This window comes from Seriola aureovittata, chromosome 11 (genome assembly GCF_021018895.1).
Source record: "Seriola aureovittata isolate HTS-2021-v1 ecotype China chromosome 11, ASM2101889v1, whole genome shotgun sequence".
Lineage (NCBI taxonomy): Eukaryota > Metazoa > Chordata > Actinopteri > Carangiformes > Carangidae > Seriola > Seriola aureovittata.
In genome coordinates this window covers 13,899,104-13,925,260 of record NC_079374.1, presented here as the reverse complement: position 1 = coordinate 13,925,260, position 26,157 = coordinate 13,899,104, and the positions used below count along the sequence as shown (strand labels likewise).

The 26,157-nt window shown below is 38.7% G+C and overlaps 1 protein-coding gene across 4 annotated transcripts; it reads left to right on the top strand.

Moving 5' to 3' along the window:
- The first annotated feature begins 884 nt into the window (after positions 1 to 884).
- Positions 885 to 25,885, top strand: map3k20a (mitogen-activated protein kinase kinase kinase 20a). Of its 4 annotated transcripts, none has more exons than XM_056388990.1 (20): positions 885 to 1,051; positions 3,053 to 3,239; positions 4,179 to 4,266; positions 8,832 to 8,933; positions 10,166 to 10,231; positions 10,363 to 10,391; positions 11,168 to 11,305; positions 13,257 to 13,343; positions 14,343 to 14,417; positions 14,516 to 14,622; positions 17,003 to 17,138; positions 20,931 to 20,975; positions 21,063 to 21,093; positions 21,195 to 21,358; positions 21,480 to 21,542; positions 21,629 to 21,718; positions 23,705 to 23,821; positions 23,967 to 24,041; positions 24,184 to 24,334; positions 24,490 to 25,885. In XM_056388990.1, exons 2-20 carry the CDS (start codon positions 3,081 to 3,083, stop codon positions 25,212 to 25,214), a joined length of 2,448 nt encoding a protein of 815 aa, XP_056244965.1. In that variant the 5' UTR covers positions 885 to 1,051; positions 3,053 to 3,080; the 3' UTR covers positions 25,215 to 25,885. The 4 variants fall into 4 exon arrangements, with proteins under 4 accessions (XP_056244965.1, XP_056244964.1, XP_056244966.1 ...); XM_056388989.1 differs by having other exon boundaries at positions 3,050 to 3,239; XM_056388991.1 differs by having other exon boundaries at positions 886 to 1,051; positions 3,050 to 3,239; positions 21,219 to 21,358.
- The last annotated feature ends 272 nt before the right edge of the window (positions 25,886 to 26,157 follow it).

The following is a 26,157-nucleotide window of genomic DNA, read 5'->3' as shown; positions in this document are numbered from 1 at the left end:
AGTGCTGATGTGGCATCTCAATATTTGAGACACTCGCACAACACAGGAGAAACCTTAAAACAGAAATCAGTTACGACTCATGATATCTTAAGATTCAGCTCTTAAGGAATTAAATAATTTTTATTAGAATATTAATGTAATAAAATAAGAATAAAATTAATTAAACTAATTTAATAGTTTACAAATAATAATAAAAAGTAAAATCAATGTAAAAAATACTCCATACAAGTAAAAGTAAATGGGTATTGTCAGAAAAATAAACCTAAAAGAATCAAAAGTCAAAGTATGCAGGCAGAAGTTATATTTATGTATAATATAACTTACATTATTATTACTGTTGCAGTAAAATAAAACAAGCTATTTTAAGATTATAGGTGTGCAGATGGGGATCATATTAAAAACTTTATAGACAAGTAGGTAGTTTTATGTAAATCAGTATATCATATTTATGATGTTATAATTTTCATTTAAAATCTTAACGTGTAAAGTAACTAGCAGCTATGTATTGGTGTCAAATAAATGTAGGCCTACTTATGTAAACTACAGTATTTACCTCTGGAATGTAGTGGACTACAAATATCTAATATACAATGACATGGAAATTAAATTTAAATGAAGTTAAAAGAAAAGTTGTATAAAATTAAAACATCTTGCAGTTTCATTTTAGGTTGCTAAGGGGAATTTGTTCAAGGTTGCAAAATAAAGAGATACTGTACTGTACGACCTACTGCACTGTGGGACCTCGCCTGGTCCGCCGACCACACGTTGAACACCACCGTCCCAGGACATTTAGAAAAAGTGCATCCGAAGACCACGGAGGTTGTCCCACTCTCATCCAGCGGGCGGAGCTGTTGTCACAAGGAAAGTTACTGGAAAAGGAACCAGTCCAGTCAGTGTCGGCCACTGTTGGAAGAAGTTGTGCAACCACTGAAATCACCACGGACCGAGTTGAGAAATCAAAAAAACGTCACATGAGCTTTCCCGGAAACTCCAACTGTAACCTGCACTGACGACGAGCTGCCCGAAGCCGAAAACTTCACACTTAATGTCGGTATGTATGTTTATAATGTCAGGGAGTGAGCGTCAAAGTTAAACAGTGTTTTCATGCTGGTAGCTGACAAGCATCCATGTCATCCAGGCTGCTTCTGCCGTAGAATAACACTGATACTTGTTGTTTATAATAGCCTATAGTGCACATGATATTTGTACAGGTTTACTTTGAGGCTGGTTTCTGTCAAAGTGTTATTATATCAGATCTTGTCATAATAATAACATTAAGCACAGTAATTCACATTATTTTCCACCATCTGAATTTTCTGAAACAGAGAAACGGCACCCTGCCTTTTCAGGTAATGAACCGTTTGCAGAGCATCAAGTCTGTTTGCAAAGATCCCTCATGATGTTCGCCGCTCAGAATCTAGAGGGTGGATCGGGTTCGGAACAAAAATGTAGAAACGATGTTGGCGTTCGGGTCGGGTTCGGTCTCGTCCGCGGAAAAAAAGCGAATATTTGACTTTTGAGCTACTATTTAGGATGGGCTAGCCTACTTGTCATGATGCCTCAAATACTTTTTTTAGTGAAAATAGAACTGCTAATGACATTGCATAATGTGTGTTAAAACTATCTCCCCATGGCCTAAAACTGCATTTTTACGGTTGTTTACAAGGTGATCACACATGCGTAATCAGGGTAAACAGACAAGAAGTGACCATGGCAACATCAATTGTGTTACACGGTGCTTCAGCTTACACTCACTGATTATGGTTCGGTTCGGGTCGGGCTCGGTTACCGCTCCCTCTGACTCGGGCTGGTTAGGAGAGAAATCTGTGAGCTCTGACAGAGGTATGATCTATATCTGTCATACACTGCAAAATCAATGATGGGTATTCAAATTTGATATTAATTTCTGTGATTAAATATAACCTTGCTGCTGTGACTGATAGATTGTGAAATACAAGCTGACAGGTCTATCTGCTGGCTTTGTCTGATTTATTTTTCATTTAGTTTTGATTACAGTAACAACCTGCAGTTTGACATATGGCTATCAGGCCCTTATTGTTGCAGTGCTTAAAGCAGTGTTTGCTATTAAGTGAGAAACTGGCAGGAATGAGTGCAGGAGTGCTACCATATCCCAGTAACCCTGGCTTCTTGAGTGGACGGACAATACTGGGGGGCTGGTCCACTGAGCAGATTGCTGTGAGGCTAAGTATAACATGAATACAAGTAAATCAGCAGAAAGCGATGGCTCCCCTCTGTGACAATGGAGGCATTTCCCGCTGGGATGGACAGCAATCCCAATGGAGACCCAGGTAACAGGCTTTTAAAAGCTGTAATTGCTCAGCTGTAAATGGGAAACCTATGAACAATAACAGAGCTACAATTTCCTGTAATGATGGAATTATTTCTTTACAAGATGCTTTTATGCTGTTACGGACAAACAAAAGGAAGTGATAATCAATCTGTGTGGACTCCAGTTTGGGAGCATTATGCTCCTCCTAACCCTGGCTTACACAAATACTACATGCATGGCCTTTTCATGGGCAGGAAGAGCTCATTTTATAGTTGAAAAGATAAAGAGAATATGAGGGGCTCTCCAGGTTTTTTTTGGCTCTCCCTGCTTGTGGCCTTACTTGTACTGAACACAGTAGACTGTACTGGAATAGTCTGTGACTTTGGCTGCGTGATCACAGCATACCGGGCATGCCATCGTCCTTATACAAACAGAGTCTGGACCCCTGAGCTCATTGCTTACTGGTACTGATGATGAGGACTGTGTGGAAAAGAGAAAGAGATGGGGGATGTTCAGTAAATCACAGAGCTAAAACTGGGGCTATTACACTGACACTACATGCAGCATCAGCCAATGGCACAGCGGCCTCTTTTGGGTCATGTAGAAGTCCCGTCTAACCTGCAGTCAGACTCACAATTGGTGTGGTTCAGAGTGAAGCTGTTCTTTGAAGACTCATGCACCACAGGAAACAAGTTTATTTTTCTATAGAGGACTTTGTTGAATGAACCAGACTTCCTTCCCTTCCTGTGATCCCACCAGAAGCTGAGGTGGTGCTGAGTGTCATTATGAGATGTCGTCTCCAAGTGCCTCTTTCGTGCAAATCAAGTTCGATGACATTCTCTTCTACGAGAACTGTGGTGGTGGCAGCTTCGGAAGTGTGTACAGAGCCAGGTGGATCTCCCAGGACAAAGAGGTGGCTGTGAAAAAACTGCTCAAGATTGAAAACGAGGTAGGAGTCATAATTGCCTGGGCTTTTCATATACTTTTTAATTGATAGTATAGTAATCATTTTAATTGCTACCCCACTTAGTGGGATGTGGTGACTTCTGTACCTATCACTCATGGTCATTATACTCCCCCACTCTTAGACACGTGCTGCAAAAGAAACATTATTGCCAAATGAAAGCATGTATTTGGCCCAATTACAGAAGAGACTGTTCTTGAAATCCCTTTGAAAGCTCAGGCTCATTGTCCTAAAGACAAAAAAGAATTATCTTTGAGATCTTTTCAGGGAAATTGTATTACACATATAGGCTGGTGATAGGACATTCCGAAAATTATTCATCGTTTCTTTCATAAAATGGTAAAAGATCGCAGATATCCATTCAACTTCACTCAAGTGTTGGAGAGATGATTGTTCACTGAAAATAATAACGTAATCCTTTCACACTGAACCAATTGTTCCTTTAATTGTAGTGTTTGACTACAATTAAATGAATTGGTTTTGTCAGGTTTCTGTTCATTCTTTGAATGCTGACACGTAAGGCTCTCTGGGCCAGTATATTTTAATACGTCTTTATAAACACCCTCCTTTTTTCTGAAATGTCTGAGCAACTCTTGGATGGATTGCCATGAGATTTGGTACAAACATTCATGTTCCACTCATGATGGCAGTCTAGTTTTTTCATCTAGCACCATCATCAGGTCAAAATTTTCACTTGTTTTTTGTCCTAATTAGCAAATGCTAATACTGTAAACTAAGATGGAGAACATGGTAAACATAATACCTTCTTAACATCAGCATGCTAGCTCAATGGCTGTTGACTTTTAGTCTATTGTTAATTGTTTTTTCAGACACTTAGATAATGATTTGCAGATGTTTGCAAGGAATCTTTGTTATGATGAAAAAGATCCAATTATGTGTTGTCCTTGTGTGCTTATTTCTCAGGCTGAAATCCTCAGTGTCCTCAGCCACCGTAACATCATTCAGTTCTATGGTGCAATTGTGGAGGCTCCCAACTATGGAATCGTCACCGGTAAGTTATTTGAAATGATAAAGCATTCGTACTGACACACCAATAAGCAGAGTGCTACGGGACTGCATCATGTTAGAAAATGCGGCAGCTGAATCTGTTTGCACCAGTTGCACAGTTTACTCAACAGTGAATGCTGCAGAGGTTTCTATGGAAGCATTAGTGACTGCCAGAGGGTTCAGGAAGTGCGCACATTGATACACTAGTTGTGTGCCCATGTTTTTTTTTTGTCTGATTTAGAGGCTGAGAAGAATAATGCTCCCTCTAAAGCTCATGTAGACGTGGACTGTAGAAAACAAGGGGCCCACGATGCCTCTGCACAAACTTTCATCTAGCAGGAATGTAGAAGTTATCCCGTGGAAATGGCATTTAAAGTCTCCCTCAAATCAAAAATGTGTTTTACTTAGATGTTTGAGCTTCACTGTGCAGAATGATGTATGCACATAGTCTCACAATAGAAGCCTGTTGCCTCATTAATCTGTTAAGTTGTGTTCACCATAAATCTTGAGTGTGAATGGTGTACATGCAATCAGGAGTTTGTGACATCACAAGTTGTTTGGAAGCCACTCACGATCCATTGTACAACTTACACTAGTATATTGTGGAAATGTGAAACCTTCAGTGCACACACACTATATGTGAATTAACTTTTCTGTAAAGTGGGAGACATCTTGAGTCCAGCATTTAAATCAACAATATTTGCATATTCGTAGATTCTGGATTTTATTCTGGAGTAAAAGTGATTTCAGAGAAAGGTGGGAAATCAAACTTTTTGTGAAAAAAACGTACAAGACACAAATTATAATTCAAAACAGGGTATTTTCTTATCTTATGAAAATAAACATAAAATTAAATAAAAGTACTCTTAAAAAAATGCCTGAAGGGAATTGGCAGTTTTTATTGTATTTTAAACTCTATCCTCTGCTGCTGCTGCTGCTGCTGCTGCTGCTGTGTTACAGCATATCTTACTATAATACCATTCATTTGAGCTCTGCTCCATGATGTGATAATAACATCTGCATTTGGATTTTAGACCTTCAGCTGGATCTGCATATCTGACTGACATGCGGTCTGCTGCACATGTGATGCCACAGAATAATGATAATTAGCAATAGCTATAGCTGTAGCATATAGTATATGTGATTATAGCAGCATCTAATGATTAATTAAATTATTGATTAATCTGCCAATTTATTAATTAATTGAGTAATTTAGCCTATAAGATGTCAGAAAAAAATAGCAAATACCCATTTTAGTTTACCAGAATCCAACATGATGTTTTCAGATTCTTTGTTTGCGCAATAGTGTAAAACCCAAAGATCTTCCCTCTACAGTGATATAAAATAGGAAATCCGCTCATTTGAGAAGTTGGAAAAAGCAAATAAATTCCTTTGTGATTAATTCACAATTAATGATCAAAATTGCTGGAATTATCATTTCCTATCAATCAAAATTATCGAGTAATTGACAAATTGTTTAAGGCTTATACTTATACTTGTTTTAACACTATACTCTCAGTTACAACAATGTAATTAATAGCAGCCCACCAGGACTATTCTCTCTTTCTGTGCAGCAAAACAAAACAGACGTTTTATCTTGAATCAACAACAGATCCTCAGCAAAGTCCACAGCAGGTCTCAAGCAGCAGTTCAGTACAAACAGTTCAGTCTACATAGGAAGCTGTGTTATAGGCTCTTAACATGTTTACTCACTGTACATCAAAGGCTGAACTTCTGAGCCTCTTGGGGTGAGCTAACAAAGTTAGTTTCTGTTTTACTGTGCCATTATAAAAAGGTCTGTGACATTCAGGGATTGTTGCATGTTTGAGAAACCTACTGACTGCCCCACGGGTCATATATTTTTAATGCCTTGTCCATACTGCTACAAAGATCGCTCCCCTGCCAGGAAAACAGTAGAACACACTGAATGTAAATCATAACAGTCCCCACGCACATCCTGAACAGGGAGTATCAGCGCCTTTAATCATGTGGACAATACACAGCATCCAGAATAAATGAAATGAAACCGATAAACACAAACCCATGGTCCATATGTGTCCTCAATAAATCAAATGTGTTATTGAATACATTCAACAGTGATTTGTTTCTTTCTTATGACTATGGATGTTGTTACATTTCGCTATACTTATTGACATAAGCTTTCTTTAGCTGTTTGTATGCTTTTGTCTTTTCTCACAAACACCATTGGGAAGCTGAAACACTGACAGATTGTGCCTCTGATTCCATTATTTACCTATATGTAAATGGTTTAGAAAGAACTCTGCAATTGTTCTACACCTTTTCTATCTAGTTTGGTTTATCTGTATGTGCAAGTAAAGATACACACTGTTAAACATCAGAATTTTACGGAGAGAATATAGTGTAAACTGAATTTATATTACTGCAAAATTGGGAAACATTTATGCAGCAACTCGCGGTCTGTTGGGTTCACCACTGCTTTGTCCCTTGATGTAATCATTATTTTCCTCCATACATTTATATAGAGTGTATTTTCTCCCAGAAAATGGAATAAAAAGGATAGAAAAATAGTAAATAGAAAGCATGTGTCACTGTAGCTTTCTGATTATGTTGGCAAGAGGGTTGAAACTGATTTAGGGGTGTTATTCTGTAAGTGGAAATGCGCAAATTGAAAACTGAAATAAAAATAGCAGTGGTAGATGAATAAAGGAAACATGTCAGGTCAATTCAAGTCAAGACAATCATTATCATTCCATGAAGGGAAATTTGATGTGCAGCCAACTAAGGGCAACAACATTGCAAGATTGTAAGAATAATATAACAATAACACACTAAAAACACTTTAAATAACAATTAGCATTATAAAAAAAAATACTGGGGTCATATCAAATGCAAGGTGGTAAAATATTTTGATGTGCAAATGGAACTGGATCCAGTTCACACTTTTATGTCTCCTCTTTCTCAACTTGTAATGTTTAGCAAACACTTTACATGCGACTTTATACAGATGATAGTGGAATCAAGGGTTTTGTATCTCTGTATCTTCTCATGTTGCTAACAAGACAATACAACCAAAACAGATTCTTTCAGTGTAAAAGTTGTGTGAAAAGTTTAGAGGACTTTATAAAAAGAAATGAAAACCGGGAATCATTAACAGCTAAATGAAAGTATTTGAAGTTTTGATCACTACATTTGCGGTTTTAGAGCGAGACTTGCAGAACTGAACAAGTGAGAAAAACTTGTTGCGCATTGTTCCTTAGCAGCAGCTGTAGTATTTAGCAGCAGTGTAAGAGAAAGGTTGTGTTGGCGTCTTTATTTATCAAAGCAGAATCTAATTAGCACCACATACATGAAAAATGTTTATGGCCCTCCTGACCATGCCATGTCCACATTCATCAGCTTCGTTATAAATTTCCCCTGTCTGTTGACATACAGCATCAGGCCGGCAAGTTCTTGCAGCCAGTACCTACAACCTGTTTGACAGGCCTGTGTGTCTCTGTTGACCTGCTGCAGTTTAACATTATCTGCTGTCACTCAGTGCCCTCATAAACTTAATGAATTATGGTTAGATATCATTTTGAAGTAAAGGTACATTTACCTGTTAGATTGATTGCAAGACTTTTTCACATAAGCTAATTCACTCTGCGGGGGTGGATGAGACTAAAATGAAAGTGCAGTTTACAACAGAGCCTCAAGTCATATAATCAATGGAATGTGGTTGAATGTATTCAAGTGCAAAGTACAGACGCAGACACAGGTGAAGTAAGATAAACTTTATTGTATCTGCATGTTACTGTATTTAAAACACACTTTCTAAATCGGCTGTCTGTCACTTTACGCTACAACACAAAGAAACAAAAAGCCCATACAGAATTTAGACTCGTAAGAAGAAAAATTGGTTGGCACGCTTTATGATTGTTAATTAGACCCCTGTCTTGGTGCCTGTGCATGTTTACATTACTGTGTTTGGACATGATTGGGTTATTATACACAAACAGAGGTTTCCTGCTGTTTTAGTCGGTATGATAGTGCTTTTTAATCTTTATTCAAGCACTTTACTCAACAAGATAGCCTAGCAAAAATGTTCATTTGCCTTTATTTACAAGGCTTACTTCATTTACAAAGCTTCATCTCTTGTGGTAGTCATGTGAAGAGGATTTTGCAAAAGGCGACATGGTTGTCCCACTAGAAGTGTATAAAACCTTTGGAAAAAGAGTAGGAAGATTATTCCTTTGTGTTGTAGAAATATCAGAATTTGACAACAGATCTTGTCCTGAGGGCGCAGAGGGCTCACTCTCACTGTGATAAACTGAGCTCATCCAGGCCGGTGACAAGAGCAATCTAAACAAGACACTGTTAGCTGGCTTCCAGGAGCTGTCAAGCAGAATTTCAACTATCTATTGTTTTTACGTAATGCTGTCACATACTGCACAAATATTTATAATGTAGCACCTCAAAAGAACAGTTTTTCTCACCGTAAGATGTTTTAGCAGCACAAATTGTCACTCTTCACTTTTTCCAAAATGTCTTTTTCTACTTTTTGGTATCCGTCCCTCCAGATGATGCAAACTCAATCACATTTCTCCACAGAGTATGCAAGCGGTGGGTCGTTGTATGATTACCTGTCCAGTGATCAGAGCGAGGACATGGACATGGGACAAATCATGACATGGGCTGCAGACATTGCCAGAGGTAAATGTGACTATTATTTATCACCTTAATTATATTAGTGAATAGCGGCTAAACAGAATTTTACAAAATGACATGTTGCACTTGGTGGATGATGATAAAAGTTACTACAACGTTTGCAGCAGTTATAATACAACAAAGACAGCAGCTAAAATTTGAAAAGATGAATTTTAGAACTGAAGGCTGGTATGATATGTTTGTATTTTGTTGAATCAAGGCTTTATGAATGAAAAAGAGGCAATGCTACTTGTGTTTATAGCATTTTTTTTGATAGCAAACGGTTGTAATGAAACTATGAAACGTGCAAATAAACTATGTCACCAATGGCGAGAGTTTGGAGAAATTAAGCCAGAAACAATTGATTACACCTTCTTCACTGAAACATTTTCTGTTTCTATAGTGTCATTTGCATAAAAGTGGAATTGACAGTGATTAACTAATACAACCCAAGGTTACTAATCTAGTATTGAAAGGCAGAAGACCTAAGATTGAACCCTGTGGAACGCTTGTCTTGATGTTAAGAATTTCAGTGTTCACATCTTTAGCTATAACACCTTGAAAACAAGTTTTCAGGTCATATTTTAACCAGCTACAAATAATCCAGTTAAAGCCAGTTCCTGTAAGAATTTCAACATATTATGATATATGATATCAAAATTCTAATATTTAATAATAAGTTAATAATAAACAGCAGCTTTATGTTGATTTATGTAATTCAAACCAATGCTGAAATGCTGCTGTGCCATATTTCTGAAAGCAGATTGTCAGCAATTTAAATCAGAAATGTTGATAAGACTGACTTAGTTGTTCAAGTATTAAAAAATCCTACAAAGGAAGAAAGAATATTTGACGTTTTGCTGCTGGCTTTAGCCTTCATTTGTTGTCACTGTAGTCATTACTGATGTTTACACTGATAACCAGTTTTTGTGTGGTTTAGTATGTGCATGTTGACGTAGGCAGTGTAGGTGTACTTACAAGGAAATATAAACAAGGGTCATTCAGTCTTTATTTTCCATTTCTACTTAAGGCTGCTCTGGTTGTCCTTTGGCTCAGTTATTCTCTACAGTATTTCAAACATGGTTGGGTCTCTATTGGACCATGAGCAGCTGAAAGATGCATTACTTTCCTATATGATTAATCAGAGCTATTCATTTATATAGACAAGTAGAAACCTGTGTCAGAAAGGTGTTTCCAGTGATCTCCCTCTGAAAAACATCTCTGTATTTTCTCTTTAGGGATTCACTATTTACACTCAGAGGCACCAGTTAAGGTGATCCACAGAGACCTGAAGTCCAGGAATGGTAACAAATTTAATGTAACAGCATTATTTTACCATGTCCAAAACAAATATTAATTTGTTTTTACATTCATGATAGATATTCTTTGTGAATGCCTGCTTTTACTGACTTGAAAACCCTGTTTTCTCTTTCAGTTGTTTTAGCTGCAGACAAAGTTCTCAAGGTAGGTTTTTATATGACTGAGTTTGATCATATGCAGCTCTGCACAGTCAGTCACAGCTGAAAATGTAATTTTTTATCTATGCCTATCTGAATAGAATATGGGCATGAAATACTAGTATGGTATTTACCTACAGTATATGGACACAAGAGGGCAGTGACTAACTTAGCATTTACAAGAAACCACTGACAGCCTTAGCGCTATGCCTTACTGCTAAGAGAGAGAAGATTTATCTAAAGTCACGACAAAACTAAACAGTATTTTATCTTTTATTTGCAAAAGAGTTTCTATATTCTGGAAAACTGTTCAATTACTCCAAACACATTTTGAAGCCTCATCAGGGACATTTCTGAAATAAACCAAGACCATAGTGTGCCAAACTACATTTGCCTGTGAGACTGCAGTGATGAAAATAGCAGGCCTGCATGATGTGATTACTGTAGAAACCCATATTTGTAGCATCTACTAAAACTAGCATCACATCCGTACTTTTTCAAAAGGGAAAAATTCTGCACTGCTGGTTTGATTGGAGCATATTAAGTATTACAAACATAAAGTAAGTACATCGATCACAGGAGGTTCCCAAAATGAATATTTTGATTTAGTTGCAAAATTCATTTAAGTGTCACTCTCTTATTTTCTTATCTTATATGCTATTTTGTCATGTGTGACGTATCCTTGCTTTTATTTTGAAGCACATTGAGTTTATGAAATGTATGAAATGTGCTATTTAAATAAAACTGACTTGACTCGACTTGACTCAGTTCCTATTTCCTCAGATTTGTGATTTTGGAGCATCTAAGTTCTTGACGCACACAACACACATGTCTTTGGTTGGCACGTTTCCGTGGATGGCTCCAGAAGTGATCCAGAGCCTGCCTGTGTCTGAGACTTGTGACACTTTCTCCTATGGTGTGGTGAGTGACAAGAAGGAAACTGATGCAGTATTTTTATTTCAAATTGTACAGTTCATTGTTTGGCACGTATTGCGCTCTTACAGAATAAAAACCAGGATTCATCAGACTGATGTTGATGGTATACATGTGTTGGACAGGGCCCTTTATTCTGAAAAGTAGCTGCTCTGCACAAACATTCTTACGTGTTAAAAGTTGGTCTCAGCCCAAGATTATTTAAGAAAATCTAGATGTTTAATAAGTCAGTTAGGAGTCACCATCGGATGACTGTGTTACAGCTCAAAGGCAGAGGACACACGCTTTCAAACCAATCATTTTTTGAATATATTTATATATATATTTATTTTGGTTAACATACAAACTCCAAGCATGAGCTCCACGGATGGTTTACAGTTGTTAACATATTCTTTTTTAACATGTAAGTTATTTATTATTATTTATTATATTATTTTATGATGTATATTCCAAGTACTATATCTGATGTTGTCCACATAATTGTTATCATGGGGAATACATTAGCTTCCCTTTCCCATGTTTCAATATATTAAAGCATATGAAATGTTAATACATTGATGATGTGGAGTCTTTCAGAGGGATCAGGGAACTGTGAATAAAGTTGTGATTCATCTGATGCAGCTGTGACACATCATCTTTGGAAGTCAGCAACTGGCTTCCCTTCATGCATATCTGTGGGTAGACAAAAATGTAGTTCTTCGCAGCACTAGGGAATAACTTAAACTTTGCCAAAGTTTTACTTTTTTCCAAGAATTTGTTGGTTCATAAGTTAAAATTTTGGACAGTTTTGAAGACCTGTTGATTTGTGTCATTTCTCTGTAAATGATTCGACAATACTTTCATCGAACCCAGTGATAAGGTATTCACTACGGCACATCAAATATCACAGTGACCACAGTGAGACTCACAGCCTGCGTTAAAACAATTCAGAATCAGTTTAATATATTTGAAGAAATTGCACAAAGTCAAGTCAACCAGTCCCACTTTTGGTTTCTGCATTTCTTTCTCTGCCTAAGTGGACAGTGACCTTTGCAGAAGTACTGCTTCTTAGACACTTATTGTGACTTTCTTATTCTTGAAACTCTTGTGATGTTGCTGTCTTAAGACATTTGGAAATACTTTTAAAATGGAAACCATTACCAGTTACCAGCTTAAACATTGCAGTCCCTTTTATACAAGAGTAAACTGAGGAGTAAACTTCCAATGCATTTTCAAAAAATATGTAAAAATTAGGTTTCCTTAGATCTATGCAAGAGTGTACAAGCTAAACAGACAATGTTTATGATTGTAATGAGCACTTTTTATGCCAGAGTTACTGCAAAATGATTGCAGATTTAAGTATGCAGTTTACCCCCTCAGACACGTTTGTGAGGAACTGATTTCTATAGTAAAATACATACATGTAATGAGAGGCAGCTGGCAAGTGCAGAAATGCAAAAATAAGGTACACATATACAGTAAAACCCTTGGGTGTTTGAAAAATGGCTCTTCTCCATCTGTTCATGATCCAGTTTTTTTCTGAGATGTCAACACAGGTTGTTAGTCCTGATGCTGCTGAATACCAATTGAAAAGAACTTATATTTTCAAGGGTGCAATGTTATTGTACTTCAGAAATCATGGCAGCCTGTAATCGATGTTGGAAATCTAAATGAAGGTTCTTGTCAATTTTGTATGTTGTATTTTGTCTCCAAGAGCGACGGATAAGTGTTTTTAATGGTTATTTGTATGTATGAGTATATGAATACCCATGCTAGATAAAACATAGATAAGATAAAACATACTTACCTGCTCAGCAATATTTATGTTGTGAAATCCCAGCATGTGGTGGAGCAAAACTGCTTGGCTGTTATGGCAGTGCACATACATACACACATGTACAGTATGTGGGCTATTTCACAATGTTTGTCTCCTGACCCTGGCTCTCGATTTCTGTGACAGGTGCTTTGGGAGATGCTCACCCGTGAGATACCCTTCAAAGGCCTGGAAGGCTTACAAGTGGCCTGGCTGGTGGTGGAGAAAAATGAGGTAATATAGTGTGTGATTAAATGCATACACATATAATTCTGACCACAAGAACTAGGGATCATTATTGTCCAGATAAATAAACCTTTCATTAAACTGAGTCACTTTTTAGGTCTCATCAGTGTATGGTGGAATTTATACCTGTATAACTTGATAATTATATGTGTATATTGCAATGAACAGTTTCTAACTACATATATATCATTGTATTTTACAAGGATTTTATGTCCCTGGTTGTGGTTTAAGTGTGGAATATCTTGAAAGTTAAACAAACAGTTTGACATTTTTGGAATTATGCTTCTGCAGATTTAGATGAGAAGATCAATCCCATTCTCATGAATCAGAATCAGAATCTGGTCTATTGCCAAGTAGGTTTTCAACATACAAGGAATTTGCTTCACAGTAAAAGAAAAGAAATATAAAAATATAAAACTGTGTGTTAAATATGGAAATACAGAAACAGTGGTGGCACGATAGCATGCAAAGTCGTAGTACGTATGGTCTGTGCGCACATTGCTAGCTAACGTTTGCACAGTAGGTACATTGGCTGTTTGCAGTGGATAAACACTGACTGCACAAAAGGTCCTGCAAGTGGAATAGTACAATGCAACAATTTGTTTTACTTTCTTTCTGAACACACCTTTAAACTCACTGAATATGAAACTATATGTTTTGTGTGTCATTTGTGTAATCCGTACATAAACAGAAGTGTAAAAACAGGTTGAAATTTTAGGGGTGTATGGTACTATTTCTTAAGTGACAATGACTTCTTATATTCTTGATGTCACCATGAGGAAACCAGTGGAGACTCCAGGACTGAGCTAAACTAGCAGTTTCCCATTGTTCCCGGTCTTTATGCCAAGCTGATCAAACCAACTGTTTCATATTTAACAAACAGACCTGAAAGTGGAATCAAAGTAATCCTCAACATCAGCACCCCTTCATTTTAGTACCGTTTACTAACCAGCAGCTCATTTCGCCGACTCATCATGTGTGTTTCAGAGGTTAACCATCCCTAGTGGCTGTCCTGTCAGCTTTGCTGAGCTCATGAGGAACTGCTGGGCAGCAGAGCCAAAAGTGAGTTATCCACAAAGTTACATTAGCATGTGTATGAACAACTTATGTATGTTTTCATTTGAATCACATACAGAACAAATGTTTTTATGTTTATTTAGGAAAGGCCAATGTTCAAGCAGATCCTCTCTACTTTGGAGTCCATGTCTAATGACAGCCAACTTCCTCAACAGTGCAACTCTTTCCTTCACAACAAGGCTGAATGGAGGTAATGTGATCATCTATTCTCCAGCCCCAGTAAATGTATTTATAACCCCCTTTTTTCACTAATATACTGCCTCAGCCTAAGGAAATGTGAAACTGTTCAAAGAATGATGTGGAAATGTAGCTGATGGGGGCCGTGAAATACAAAAAGGACTTGAGATCGTGCATATAGATCTTTAATAATTACACTGATAGCTACATAAAGGCATGAAAACCTCCAAAGAATCATCCATCTGGATATACTTCCTCTCTTTACCCATAAGGCCCTAAAAATAATCATCATCTTTTTCAAGTAGAAGTGTTTAATTGGCCTGTATGAGCAGCTGGAGGTTTGGTGATGTTCAGCACAGCCTGAGTCTCAGCTGTTACTTTATTCTCTGTCTCCCTCTCTGCGGGGCTTGTCTGTGCTCTGAGGTTTTTCCTCAGAAGTTGTGCTGGTTGCAGCATGTCCAGGCAGCCATCTGCAGGTGAAGCAGGTTGGAGTGAATCTCAGTGCTGGAAAACAGAAACTGAGAACGTGTGACACAGATAGAAAAACCTGTTTTAGCCTAATGTTTCGTACTATAATCTTAACTGGCTCGAAGAGAAAGCTGAGGCGTGTGGTTGATCGGAGCAGGACGAAGCTTTATCAGAGGTGGTAGAGAGGTCTTATGTTGAGAGAGGAGGTTATGTTGTGCTCAGGTAGCTGATGTGCATTACCCAGAAACAGACAGTATATAGTCAGGCAGGCCATAGGTATTGGTGAAGTGCATGTTTTTCATTGTTTGTGGCTATGTACTTCGACTCATTGAACAAGAATGAAATAATGACTATCGGGTTGAAGTGCTGACTTTGTTGATCCATACTTGGTGCGCAGTGAAGGAACCATAGCCCGTTTTAAACTTGGATCTTTTATACAAAATAAATAGAGCTACAAAAACCTTATAAAATGTATCTGATGTGAACATAAAAACCAACAAATCAAAGCTGAAAGTCACCACTTTAAGCTCATAGTTATAATTTCATGTCAGTGCCCTGATACTTATAATACACTGTACATTTTACTGTATAGAGGTCAAATGCCAAACAGTAGTTCAGGTGTAATAGTTAAAAGCAACTGACACAACAGTTTCAGCATATTTCAGTGGTTGTTATGTCTTAATAATCGTCGGATTAATATCCTGTTTTATGTGAAATTATTTGGGTTGGAAGTTAATATAAATAGAGATGCACATTTAGTTAAAAATCAAAGGTGTAAAACTAAATAGAAGTCTCCTGTTACAGCGAATCTGGACACAGCCCTGAAGAGGGAGTTATTATTTCCTTCCTCATCCTTAAGCAATTTACGAAAAGAGAATATGTTTGTGGAAAGGGCAGAAGATGTGACATGAAATCAGTGAAGGGTACAGGCTGATGTGAAACGCTGAGAAAGTTTATCAGGGAAAGTGGGAAGCAGGAGAACTAAAGATTTGGGAAGTGGAGTTAAGAGTGTAAATTGTGCGAATTGTGAAGCGTCATGGGGTCAGGGAGGAAGCGGTGGAGTAAGGATGGGCCTTCCTGCCTGCATGGGCTTCATGTGTTTGTGAAAAGAGAGTGTGGGAAAGCAAGTTTTTGTTGGGCTGAAGCTAAGCACAGATTTCCACAACACACTGTGCAGCCCCACCTGCTGGGCAAAACAAACTTCCTCAGTGTGAAGTGAGCATGAGACGTTGTCCTGTCCTTGGCATTCAAAGCATCAGACACACTCTAAGCCTAATCACCCTCTGCCTGCAGGGCATCACTGGGCAGTTTACAGAAGAGTTTTATTTGGTTTTGTTTTTATTATGTGTCACTGCTTACTGTCCCAGCACTCTAAATCTGTCTAATATGATGATGTTGTATATGTTTCTTACTGTCTGTAACTAAACTTACTACTATAACTTCTAAAAATCTAGTGGAAATCCCAAAGTTTCCAAAGATGCAAAATATTTACATTTAATGGGATGATTCAGCCATAAAAAAAAGTGTCTTGGGTGTTGAATATATCTGGTGTTTTTTATGTGTTAAAAACATTGGTAGCAGTGAGTAACATGTTCCTGCTGAATGATGAAATGTAGTTTATTTTGAGTCAGTTGCACATACAACGTCCTGCTGCTGTAAATACCCATTAGTGCATCTAATGCATCAGTGACTGAAAATAGTCCCCAATAAATGCACTATTCATCCAGTCAGAGAAACTTTTTAGAGCAGTTTAAGGACATGAGGTGGCCTCTTTTAAAAATATACATTAGCGACCTATAAAGATTGACTTCTTTAGTATGTGCTTGGGGCTGAGTTTCAACAGACCGGGTAGGGAAGCTGGAAAGTAATGAAAGACGGACTAATATTATATTCTTGGTTTTGGACTTTCCTGCTGTGCACTGTAGGTGTGAGATTGAAGCTACACTTGAGAGACTTAAGAAGCTGGAGAGGGACCTGAGCACTAAAGAACAGGAGCTGAAGGAGCGAGAGCGCCGTCTAAAGATGTGGGAGCGCAAACTCATTGAACAGTCCAACAGCCCGGTGAGTTCCTCGCTATCCGCTCTTCACCTTGGTTCACCTTGTCCCCCGGGACAGCAGCCGCACACCGTCAAGTGGTCACAGCAGCAGCACCACCTCACTTTTACATTGCTGTTCACATGTGTATTCCCTGGTTTCCTCACTCGCATTAAGAGAAGGACAAAATTTTCCTGATCTTTCTCTGGGGTGAAGTGGAAATGGGAAAGCAGTGAGATGAAAATAAAAAGCGTGGAATGAGAAGGAAGGGGAAGCACATTATGAGAACATTATGGTTAGTAGACACCATTGGCAGTACTGCATTTATATGCAGTGTAGTGCATGGCAGAAGAATTTGTTTTGGATTGTGAGCATCCAGTCTCTTCACGGTTTTGCTGTTTTCTTTGCTGTTTCTCTGCATTCTTTTTGTTTTGTTTTGTTGTTTTTTTTGCATGCAAGGTTGATGTGCAATAACACCACACTCAACACTGTGGATTATAATATGACTGATTATAGTAAGATGTCAGAAAGCAGTAAAAAAAAAATGCATATTATAATTTCCCCCAGGCCATTGTGACATTTTCAAACAGTTTTTTTTATCTGACCAACAGTCCAAAACCCAAAGATATTCCTTTAACCACTGTAAGTAACAAAGAAAAGCATCAAATTCTCACTTTGGAGAAGTTAGAAACCAACATTTGGCATTTTTGCCTGAAAAATGACACGACACGATCAATCGATAATCAGAATATTTGCAGATTAATCTTCTATGAATTGACTAATCAGTCCAATGTTTATCCTACTTTTCACTGGTGTTTTTGTGAATGATACACAGTGATTTATCTCAAACCGCATGGCGCAGTGGTGTACAGTGCAGATGGAAAACGTCACTCAACAACACACAATTTCTATAGTTTGAGTTTGAGTGAACAAAACCTTTGAATCAAATACACTGGAATCATTTCCTATATTTCCTTCCTTGTTCTATCCTACCTTTACTCCACTGCTCCGCTCTTTTAACCTCCCCTTACCGTCTGTTTTCTAAATCACATCCTGTGTTGGGTTTAAAATTGTCCACTTTTCTTATTTACACTTTATTTTGTGGATTGAAACTGATTACTTACTTCCTTTTCTTTTCTATCCTCTCTCTTTTTTTCTTTTACCCCTCTGTCCCTGCTCTTCACCTGTCTCTGCCTCTCAGCTCTTCTTACCTGTGGCAAAAAAGATAAGCGCTAAGTCGTTCTATCAGTCAAAGACGGAGGAATCAAACAGTTCACAGATGTCGTGTCAGATCACAACCTCCAGTAACGAGGAGGTGAATCTGCAGTCCGTGATGAAAGGCTTTGGGGACATGTTTTCAACGGACTTCGCCGGGCCTGTCCTGCACTCTGGCATGCAAGTCAACATGCAGGCAAAGCAGAACTCCTCCAAGTCGAGCTGTGTCAGAGAAGGACACAAAATCAACATGACTCTGGGGACAGGAGGCTTCACATGGTCTGACGACAGTGAATAAACCTCTCCGATGTTTGGTGTTGCCACAGCTGCGTCTGTCAAATACTGTGATCTCACATTATTAGTGTTGTGGAAGCACTATTTCTTAACAAATTGCTTGTTAAGTCACGTTGATTATTTTGTCATTTCAACAATCATTACCTAAAACCTGTCTTGGTAAACTGTTTCTTCTGCTGTTCAAGTTGTATTAATGATGTAAATTCAGTAATAGATCAGTGTAGCGCAGAAGCATATTATAGAATATATTTGAAACCCTCCACCTATGGATATTATGGATGTAATTTACTGTATGCCTAATGTACTGGATGTATAGTGCCATGCTGTGAAGAAAGAGCCTCATGAGCCAGTTGCTTAGAGAAGGCCAGGCTTTTATGATGAAGTGACATTTTGCTGACATTAAGATTGGCCAATTTGTTCTGGACGTGGTGGAGTGCAGTTGTTGAGACGCAGGATGAGAAAGGACATGTTTTTTCCTCTGACTGACTCAGGTTCAAAACAGCGGGAGAGGGACTATGCTGTGCAACTGTCAGTTTCATTCTCTCATTTTACATTTTATTCTTCCTGACAGACTTCTTCCTGAGGCCAAAGAGACTTTAAAAATATAAAAGACATTTTTTTTATAATAATAACAATGTTTCTGCACTAGTGGCTAATAATTTCCCTCTATAGATGCATTTTACATACCGTATCAAACTCTATAGTCTATCAGAATATTAGCCTCAAGACCTGCACTTTACAATAGAGAAAATCGTATTAGCATGAGTGTTCAGTTACTTATTATGCTTCATCTGGGGGAGGGACATGCTTCCTTGAGCATAACCCATTAAATTGTCCCCTTCACTTGTTATCATCAGTCAGTCTCATGAGGATGTAATCCTCTGTATTCCTGTGTTGTTGCTTGTTAGCTCCCTGCCACAAGCTAATATTCCTATTCAAACATTGTCTGTACTCTTGTGCCATCAGGCCCTAGACATATTAGACCAGACATAACAATTAACACAGACTCTCACCAATATTTACATTTCCCCGTGTGAAATGGAGCCACATCCTGAAACACTCAACCTCCACACTTGAGCTTCCACTGAAGTCACATGACAAGCAGCTTCTTGATGTGATTTATTTTCCTGCATCCTTCATTGTTTTGTCAATAAATCTGTTTCTTTCAACTCTCTCTACATACCTGTCTGTCTTAGATTGATTTCATTACTTTACATGTTTGAACAAACAGTGACAAAAAGACAAATGTTTTATGAGAATTATTTTGTGCTGCCACTTTTATTACCAAACTGTTAGAACACAGAACAGAGCGCGACTGACAGCATTTTAGTAAGATTTAAAATATATTTCTTCACTCCTCATTTTTGTTCAGCTTTTTCTTGTGGTACCAACTTCATACAATCAGACCAGTATTCCTGACCTGGTTACCCATCATCCATTAGTCCACATGGGGGCAGAATTGTGTGAACTAAACCCAATTCAAAGTCATTTTCTCTCTTTTTTTTTTCTTTTTTTTTTTTTTTTGCAGTTTCCACACACACATCATGAACATGAAAAGTATGTCCCCATTGTAAATTTTAGATTTTGGTATTGTTTGTCAACTGCATGTCATGGATCTCATTAAAAGAAGCATGACAGCACATTTTTGAAACACAATATATGTTCTGCTCAGTCACTCCAATGAGATTTTGGCAGCGGCAGAGTGTTTCTGAATCTGTTTACTTCTGAAACTGCAGCACTGGAGGAGGCGAGTAAACGCTGCAGGGCTGAGTGGCTTTATGAGGCGGCAGGCTGCACCAAAATGTATGGCAGCGACAGAGTGACTGTGTGTTGAGACCGACGTTCACTTCCTAATTTGAGCTGTTTTCAGATGTCGTGGGAAGAAGACAGTGAATGGGGATTACTCATTCATTTAGTCATCTTTCCCCCAATTTTCCATTGCATTATTTCTGTCATTACACGCCAGTCTCATGATCACAATGATGAAATCTTTATTTTGGCCAGCAAGTTTCTGCCTGATTGCATTTAATGAGCAATAAATGACTTATCATTCAAATAGATCACGTTAGATCAGTCAGATGGACATTTCGGTTTGGTATAGACCATTAGAGGCAAGTCTTAATCACACAGCACAATAACCGGAAAAGTAATGGCTTTGAAGACATGAAAAACATGGCTATTTTCCATTTTAATAACATTTACTTAAGTTTTGTGATTTTTTTTTTTTTTGTGTCAGAAAGACAGACATGATGTCTGCATCCATCCATATTGTACTGCTGCTACATCTATTTGTCTTGTGTTTCTGTGCAGTTGCTGCCCACCCTTGATATCTATGCCTGGACTGAGGAGCATGTGGTCAGTATCAGTGTATTTACTGTGTCCTACTAACTTCTGTCAATAACATTGCTATTGAAAACTAATGTGGCGATTTTATTTCTTTAGTATTTCTGGATGCAGCAAATATTCTCTGCAGGTGTGTTTGTTTACTCTCTGAAGTTCTACACTATAAGATCATCTTTAATTTGACTTTGGCACCTTTAAGACACTTTATTTTGTGCCCTTTGGTTTAAAAAGGGGCTGTTTCATTTTCTTTCTCAGGGGAAGGTACATGTGACATGCAGCTGTACGCGGACCTGTTTAAAGAAAATCACATCACTGGAAAAAGATTGCTGTTGCTCACAGAAAACGACATGCGGGACATGGGGGTCAGGTCCAAAGGTCACGTTATGCACCTTAAGGCAAGACACAGTCAACCATTAACCAAAACTGTTTTTTTTTAACCCTCATATAATTCACAGAGTGAGTCTTTGCACATTGATGTTTGGAATTACAGTGAATCTTACATTTTCTCTTTTGCAGGGTGAAATTGAAAGGCTCACAAATGATTACCTTGGGTTCGTCCACTTCCCACCACTATTTAAGGTATGGAGTTTTTTCTCTTTCGTCAGGAAGTTGTATCTGCTTTTCAGTACATAATTCAGCCCATGATGTACATGTTTCCCCCTCAGGGTGAGCTGGAAAAGGAGGTGGAAAGGAGTAAAACAGTGAATCTGGAGCTGGTGTTCGGGTACCACTGGAAACCAGGAACTGGGAAATCTGTAAGTTTGCAATAAAGCACACACAGGCACACACACACACACACACACACTGCATTAACATAGTCTGCAGCTGTGAGCATGTGATGAAACTCATCACTGGCTCTGTGAAGGACAACTAAAAGATTAGGGACAGTCAAAAAGAAATGTCCTATCTGCTTTGATCAGGGTTGGTATACAATGCTCACATTTTCAATTTCAAGTTTGGTAATAATTGTTACTTAGTGAATAGATGTACAGTATCATGGTTTTGCCATGATTGAATCAGCCTCCTTCTACTGAGGCTCTTTGTTCTGAGGATTCATGATGATGGATGTTACACTGACCACTGAAGGCATCACTAGACATGTATAAAAACCTGAAAAATAAACATCTCATTCTCAGCCATCTACCACATCCACCTCAACTTGCGCACAGCCCTTTGTTAGGGTCTCAAACTGTGGAGAAAGGGTGGCTCTTCACTTGCTGTTTGAATTTAATCAAAAATAGCCCATTTAGCCAGAAGTCATTTTCTTTTTAAAAGGCAAACGTTATTTAATCTTTCAGCTGTTCATTGTCCCATCATAAATAGTCCTCTTTCAGTGTGTTCGGCAGGGCTGAAACGAGCCTGCTAATTGCCTCCCATTTCTTCTGACATGTGGTGGTTTAGTGGGTAGAAAACACAGCAGGGAGAAGGAAACAGGAGGCTGAGAAAATGAGAGCTAATTATTTTCCCCTGCCTGGTGTCAGGTTCCGTGTCAGCCTTGTTTTTACAAACTGGAAGGTTTTTTGCACTAAATAAAACAAACCCGCACTGCATTTTTTTCTTCGCCCCTCTTTGCTGGCGATGTCATGGAAGCAGCTGCACTTCTCAAAGACAAAATGAGGGCCTGCGATTGTGCGGCCACCATCTGACAGCCACTGAGGGTCCCCTACTAATGAGGATATCACCGTGCAGCCAAGTGAAAGGTGCTGAATTATGTATGAGTTGTCATTAGACGCACTCGGTGCCTAGGCATCATTACCAGACATTGTTTCTGCTGGAGTGATTAGACTAGCATGGACCTGGGAGGCCCGGTGCGACCGTCCAGGGCCGACACCAGGCCAGCGCGGGGGCCACTGGTGTGTTTCTGAGCCAGAGGCTTGCTGAAGCTTCCCCTTTGAGCCGCTTCCAGTCCCCGAGGACGATGCAGGAGAGGGCGAAGGCTCCACAGACGAGTGTGTTAGTGCCACTCCTCTGATGTCTTTCTCTGTGATCACTACACAATGGATTGGCCTGTGCCGTGAACCCTGTGTGGTTAAGCAGTGACCTGTGGCTTCGTGGTCGGCTTTTGGGGATTGGCACAATCATTACTGCTTCGTCAGCATTGGTTATGCAGGAGAAGAGGGTTGGGGAATTGTTCAGATTTGTGCCTCCTAGTGAGGATTTGATGTGTGCCGCATGCAACAATTCATGAGGAAAAATAAAGATTTTTCACCCTTACCAATCCCCTGTTCCAAAAAAATAATCATTGACCCTGCTGAGATTAATTAATAAATAAAAAATGTATATTTGACAAGGAATATTATAATGTCTGTGTAAAACTAATTTGTTTCTTTCTCTATGCCTTAATGATTTTAGAAAATAACACAGTTCTCACTAAAATGTAAAGGACATTGAGACAGTAGAAAAATGTTTTCCAATGTTTAAAATATGTTTCATGAATAAAGTGTTACCCTGTGCAAATATTGCATACAAATTGCATTTGATATAATTGTTCATTTTTTTGTATCCTTGTAATTTATTTTATCTTATTTTTATGTTATAATTTCTTTTCTCCCCCCACAGAATGATGCTGTGTCCAGTAACTTGCCACTACCATTAAACTACCTCTAGGCTGTGCTGTTGGTTTATGTACAAGAGTAACCAAGTTCTCCACACAGAGTAGTGCAGTTGTGAACTTTTCCATATAATCAGGGGTTGTTTTTGAGTGTACCAGAGAATCTACATTATGACTCTTTTCTTTCAAGGACTGCAAATGGAAAATGTACATGGAACTTGATGGAGATGACGTTGCAGTAACCTACATCAAAGACGTAATCTTTAATGCCAACCAACGGGATGTGGAAGTCCTACGGATGACTAAGGTGTTGTCAGACATACATTACCACTCATGATTTAATCAGTGCTAAATGTTGACTGATCTAATTGGTCGCGTTTTACCCACAGGATTGTTGTAGTGTGGATTCTGTTGTCAGATTTTTTTAATGAACCAATGTTATTACAATGCAGCCACCTTTTGTGATGGACAAATGGATCGTTGGAATACAACAGAACCAGAAAGTGGACTACATAGTCAATTATGAGGTGAGTCAATTCAGCTGCTGTGGGAGGCACCTGACAAAACAATGCGTATCTAAATCAAAGGCAGTCACAGAAACCTGGGCAACAAATACAAACATATTTGACACCAAATATCCTCATTTCCCCTTTTGACTTGACACTTCAGAATGATGTGAAGTCACCAAAGAGTACCAGACACAGCTTCCTGATGACGTGGAGTCTCACTGGTGGACAAGACGAGATCAAGACTGTGGACCTGGTCATCGAAACAGCACCAGTTAACATCGACTGGAACGTCAAGGACAGGTGTAACTCTGGTAATGTTTGATTTATAGTTCTAGTTTTATAGTGTCAAAGCAACGTTTTTCACTGCTGGACAAATAAAGATTTTGGCTCTTGAATTTTCAAAAAATGTAAGATATAAGGAATATGTTTATCAGTATTTTTTATCAATGCTTATCTTCTGTTTTAGATATTGATCCCATATGGATGTACAACGTAAGGTTAAGGCAGATGAATACCCAGAAATCCCTGCAGCCGACTACTGCTCGGACTGCCTTCTCTAGCTCTGATGCCCGCACTCTGCCTCAGTTCCTGTCTGCACATGAAAGCCAGGAGTTCTCTTATGCTGCAGCTGTGCGTCGCTCTCCAAACCGTGTCCACGCATCTCACTGGATTGACTCACGCAGCTCCTCGCCAACTGCTAGTCTGTCAGCCAAACTCTCGCTGCTCCATCTGGGGTCAAAGGGCAGCAGTCCTTCCAGCACTACATCAGAGAGCACCTCAGAGAGGGAACGAGAGCGCCCACTCAGTGCTGGAGCAGTGCATGACCACCACCGCAGAAACAGCTACTTTGGCAACACATTAACTGTGGGAAGGGAACAGGGTAGGGGGCATGCATGGACCAATAGTAGAGGAAGCTATATTCATAATAAAACCGGCAAAACCTTACGACAGCCAGGGAGGCCACGGTCCAGCAGTTACAGTGTCACATCACAGAACCGCCCACCCATGATACCAGGTATATTGTCTGTGACAGAAAACCCCAGTGAGGATAAAGAAGGGGCCAAATCCAGCGATGGAGGGTGGATCAAAGTGGAGCGACAGAAAAGATTACCGCGTCAGGACAATAAACAAGTCAGAGGTCGACAGAGGAGAGGCGGCAGGGGAGGGCGTGGTGCTGGGGGAAGAACTTAATGTGGGCCACACGTACTGACAGCTCCTTGTACGCTGAACATGTCATGCACTGAAAAGGTTTTGCATATCAATTATGTCTATTTACTTGCTCAAAAATGAACTGCTTGTTGTAAGAGAATCACACTGATGCTTATGCATGACCAAATAAGATTTTATTTTTTAAAATCTGTCTGGTTGATATAAATAAGCCTATACAATGGACAATTCAGTCTTCTTTATTTTTCTTTCCACTGAATGGCAGGTGGCATCCAGCAATAATGTTGCATAAAAAATTGTATATCTATTTATTTATTACATTTATCATATACCAGTTTCTTACAAGTAACCAAATAAACGGTGTTACAATGCCACATTCAAGGTTAAATAAAATTTTCAGACTAGTTTTTTCCAATCCATTCTTTCTTGGGTGTGTCTGTTTTTGTATGTATTTTTGGCACTGATATAGTACATGATCTACTGACTCAGCTGTTTAATGGTCACATAAATTAAATGTTTTGTTCAGTCTGGTATGGTGTCCCACCCCATTCTTATTACTTCGCTTCCCTTGGTGTTTCAAGTTGTTCCACTCTCTGCTGTTTACAAAAACATTTTGCCCTGTTTTTGTTTCATCTGGATTTTGTTGCCAGACTTCAGTGATGGTGCTCCCATCTGTATTAAATTAAATTTCCATATCTCCTTGTTTCAGTGCCTCCTTTGCCAATAACCCCCTTCATTTAATTCCTTTGTAAACTGTAACCCAGATAAAATGTAACTGAAATATTCATATTTTGAAGTTTGAGTACAGTGTCATATATCTCATTTATTATGCCCTGCGTACTTCAATGTACGAGCAACTGCTGAACCTTAACCTGAACACACAAATCAGTTTCCGTTTGAAACTTTGATCTGAAGCTGGAGAGGAGTCAAGATTTTACCCGCCTTGTATGCAAATTGTCAAATAAAA

Coding starts and splice junctions, on each gene's coding strand:
- map3k20a (XM_056388990.1), top strand. CDS start 3,081: ATGTCGTCTCCAAGTGCCTCTTTCGTGCAAATCAAGTTCGATGACATT. Junction 10,232..10,362: donor AGACCTGAAGTCCAGGAATG/GTAACAAATTTA, acceptor TTTCTCTTTCAG/TTGTTTTAGCTGCAGACAAA. Junction 20,976..21,062: donor CCTGGACTGAGGAGCATGTG/GTCAGTATCAGT, acceptor TTATTTCTTTAG/TATTTCTGGATGCAGCAAAT.